Here is a 4,365-nt window from a genome sequence, read left to right as displayed (position 1 = left end):
GTGGTGGTTAAGACGCTGGACACTCCCACATGGTCAACCACGGTTCGAATCCCGGACCTGGTGGCTTGCTTTCTCAGTTTCCCTTTTTTTCTGTGTCTCTCTCTGGTCAAATTCGAATAAATGATTGAATTTATTTATTTTTTTTTTTAAAGAAAACTCCCACTCTGGCGGGTATTGGGGCAAGATTGGAGAGCAGAGGTTCTGGTAGGAGGCACAGGCCCGAGACAGCCCCTCCTGGGACCCTCGGCAGTCAGCCCAGGCTGAAGGCAGCAGACGCCGCTGGGGCGTTGCCAAGTCTGGGAATCGGGCCAGCGGTTGCCTCCACGTCAGCCCCAGATGCTGGCCTGGGCAGCAGTGCCTGGTACGGCCTCACGGAGGATCCCCCAGCAGGGCCCTCACTGCCCCCCAGGAGGACCCTGCGTGCCACACCCGGCCGCCCCATCTCACCAAGACCCTTGGGATGTGATGGCGTTTTCCCATCTAACTGACAAGGAGACTGAGGCCGGGGAGTGGATGTCACCCCCTCAAAGCAACCCAGCGCATGGACAAGGATTGGACACTTGGGCTTTGTTAGTTTCTTTTTTTTTAAGAATTATTTTGGGACCAGCAGGGGGCGTAGTGGTTAAGGTGCTGGACCTTCCCACATAGCCGACCATGGTTCGAGTCCTGGACCTGGTGGCTTACTTTCTGTCTCTCTCTTTCTCTCTCTCTCTGGTCAAATTAAAATAAATGAATGAATAAATGAAATAAAATAAAATAATTATTTAAAAAAAAGAATTATTTTACCTTTATTTATTTATTTTATTTTAATTTGACCATAGAGAAACAGGTAGGGAAGAGAAAGAGCAAAAGCAAGCCACCAGGTCCGGGACTTGAACCTTGGTCCACCATGTGGGAGTCTAGTGTCCTTAACCACCATGCCACCTGCTGACCCCAAGGGCTTTGTTATTTTTATATCAAGAATTCTTTTTTTTTTTTTTTTTTTGAGAGGTTTTTGCTATAGGGCACGCACGCTTGCCAGAAAGACAGAGAGGGCATGAGTTTAAGCTGGGTCCAGGACTCGAACTGCGGTCAACTACATGGGAGTCCAGTGACATAGCCATTACGCTAACTGCTGGTCCCCGCTCTAATTTTTTTTTTAAGAATTATTTATGGGGCCCAGCAGGTGGCGTGGTGGTTAAGGCGCTGGACTGCCACATGGCCAACCACCGTTTGAGTCCCACACCTGGTAGCTTGCTTTCTCACTTTCCCTCTATCTCTCTGGTCAAATTTAAAAAGAATAACAACAAATAAAATTACATAAATGCTTACCAAAAAAAAAAAAATTATAGGGACCAGAAGATGGTGTAATGGTTATGTTGCTGGACTCCCACATGGCTGACTACGCGGTTCAAGTTCCAGACCCAGTGACTTGAAATTCACGCCGGCATGAATGTGCATCCGTGCCCAAGATCCCCAGAGGAGAATGCAGGAGAAGGGATTACGGAATGGCCATTCCCCCTGGAGGGGGGTGATTTCTTGCTGTTTGTCTCTCCATCTCTGGCAAGCACATGTGCTCTACAGCAAAAACCTCTCTAAAAAGAAGAAAGAATTATAGAAGTTTTATTTATTATTATTATTATTTTTTAAATGTTTTATATGGCATGTGTGCTCACGAGAAAGAGACAGAGACAGGAATGAGAAAACAAGTCACTAGATCTGGGACTCGAACCATAGTCAGCCACGTGGGAGACCAGCACCTTAACCACCATGCTACCTGCCGGCCCCTTGCCTCATCTTAAGGTTCAGAGAGGTACAATGATGTCCCTAGGCTACACAGCACAGCCCTGGCTTCCTTCAGCACTCCAAGCCCAGAATTTGGAGGCATCAGAATGAACAGACACCAGAGTTGAGGCTTAGTCTCCATCAACATTAGCGTATTAGGGACCAGCAGTTAGCGAAATGGCTATGTTGCCCAACTCCCACGTAGCAGACCACAGTTCGAGTCCTGGACCCGGTGGCTTAAACTCACACCTGGTGCGTGTGCGTGCATGCCCAAGATCCCGAGAGGAGAATGGAGGAGAAGGGATTGTAGCGTGGCCATCCCCCCTGGGGGGTGATTTCTCGCTTTCTGTCTCTCTGTCTCTGTCTGTCTTTCTGGCGAGCGCACGCACCCTACAGCAATAAAACCTCTCCCCCACCAAAAAAAAATTTAGCACATTAAAGCAGAAAAGCTTATTTGTTCACGTATTCAAAAAACAAAGATTTCTGTTCTATGCCTTACCTGGTACTGAGCTTTGTGGGGTCCTGGGAACTGAGACTCAAACCCTGCTCTAGACTTTCAGAGGAGTTTCTATGTTGGTAAGAACAGAAACTGGGACCAGCAGTTAGCGTAATGGCTATGTCACTGGACTCCCATGTAGTCGACCGCGGTTTGAGTCCCGGACCCGGTGGCTTAAACTCACGCCGGGCGCGTGTGCGTGCGTGCCCAAGATCCCGAGAGGAGAATGGAGGAGAAGGGATTGCGGCGTGGCCATCCCCCCTGGGGGGTGATTTCCTGCTTTCTATCTCTCTGTCTCTCTCTGTCTGTCTGGCGAGCGCACGCGCCCTATAGCAAAAACCTCTCAAAAAAAAAAAAAAAAAAAAGAACAAAAACTCAGGATTGCATTGGTTTATATGTTGTGGGGTCACGTGGCTTTCAGGGTAGGTTTGATCCAGCAGTTGGACTCTACGCATGTTTTTTATTTGGGCTCTCTCAGATTCAGATTCTTTACAAAGTTCATTGTTTCTATTTGATATCCAATTTCTCCCTGTACCACATAATACCTCATTTATAGGTACCACAATATTCCATGATGCTGGGGCCATGAAGGAGGGTCCCAAGTCATATTTGAAAGGCTCCTCATGCACACCTGGCACGCACAACCTGTGATCCTGGCTGGCTGAAGCTGGGAGTGGATCCTGGCCTGGAGACCTTGTTGGGAGTGTCCTTTTGTCTCTCAATAAATAAACAGAAAAAAAAAAAAAGAGAGAGAGAGAGAAAAAAAGAGCTGAAAGAGATAAGAGCCAATTGCGCTCCCTCAATTATGGATCAAAAATCCCAAGCTTCATTCTGATTGGACCAACTTAAATGCCATGAGCCAATCTCTGTGGTTCTGCGGAAATACAACACATGATTGGTCCAGGCCTGAGCCAGTCCTTACACCCAAGGGGATGGACTTCTGCTGGTTACTTCCTTAGGCCACGCCCCTGTTGCTAGGCAGCTTTAAAGCCCTCTCCATCCCCTTTCTCAATTCCACTCCTGTTCCCTGTAGGGCGAGAAGAACCATGGCTTTGAGGTCCTGTATCACAGCGTGAAGCAGGGGCCTATCTCAACCAAGGAGCTGGCGGACTTCATCCGGGAAAGGTGAGGTCCCCAAGCCCCACCCACCCCAGGCCACGCCCAGAGACCTGGAGGCCACGCCCATCTTGTGGCACCGCCCACATTTTTTCCAGTCTAAAATATGAACCTCCTCCCGTCTTAGCTGGGCATAGAACCCAGGGGGTTCCAGAAACCAGAACGGCCTGAAGACCCTCAAAACCAGAGGTTCTTGACCCTGTCAACTCCACCCTCCCATTTATTTATCCATCTTTTATCCATCCTTCCTTTTAAACAACAATGGACAGGTTTCTAACAAAAGAAAAGATACCTACTTAGAGACCAGCACTTAGCATAATGGCTGTGTCACTGGACTCCCATGTAGCCGACTGCAGTTCGAGTCCTGGACCTGGTGGCTTAAACTCACGCCGGGCGCGTGTGCGTGCGTGCCCAAGATCCCGAGAGGAGAATGGAGGAGAAGGGATTGCGGGGTGGCCATCCCCCCCTGGGGGGTGATTTCTCGCTTTCTGTCTCTCTGTCTCTCTCCAGTGAGTGCATGTGTCCTAGAGCAAAAAAACTAAAAAGTAAGTAAGTAAAAATAACTAAACAGACCCTCTTCCCCATGGAGAGCCACTTTGTAGATGTTCAAGATGGGGAAACTGAGGCCACGGGAGGTGATCTCTCTCCCGAGAATGACCAGAACCTTTCTCATCTTCTCCTGTCCTGCCACCCAGGGCCACCATCGAGGAGACGTATTCGAAGGCGATGGCAAAACTTTCCAAGCTGGCCAGCAACGGGACCCCCATGGGGTAAGTTGGGGCAGGGTCACAAGGTGGTCGGGTCCCTGGGGCTATCAGGAGCCTCCCCTTGGGTGGACACCTCTTCATTTCCCTGCTGACCTGTAGACCAGGGTGTCATTGGCCCTGCTTTGGGGCTGTTGGGACAGGAAATATATGTCACTCAGTCACTAACTATTCATTCATTCCATAAGTATTTTTTTTTTTTTTTTTTTTGGAGGGGGTTTTTGT

The 4,365-nt window shown here is 48.9% G+C and overlaps 1 protein-coding gene across 1 annotated transcript in view; it reads left to right on the top strand.

Annotated features, from left to right (window-relative positions):
- FCHO1 (FCH and mu domain containing endocytic adaptor 1) overlaps positions 1-4,365 on the top strand; it is a 53,559-nt gene that overhangs the window by 13,071 nt on the left and 36,123 nt on the right. The window contains 2 exon segments of the mRNA XM_014587298.2: positions 3,294-3,385; positions 4,072-4,146. Coding sequence (XP_014442784.1) covers positions 3,294-3,385; positions 4,072-4,146 — 167 coding nt within the window.

The sequence above is a fragment of the Tupaia chinensis genome, unplaced genomic scaffold, assembly GCF_000334495.1.
Source record: "Tupaia chinensis unplaced genomic scaffold, TupChi_1.0 Scaffold000201_1, whole genome shotgun sequence".
NCBI classification, from domain to species: Eukaryota; Metazoa; Chordata; class Mammalia; order Scandentia; family Tupaiidae; genus Tupaia; species Tupaia belangeri.
This window is presented reverse-complemented; position numbering and strand designations above follow the sequence as displayed.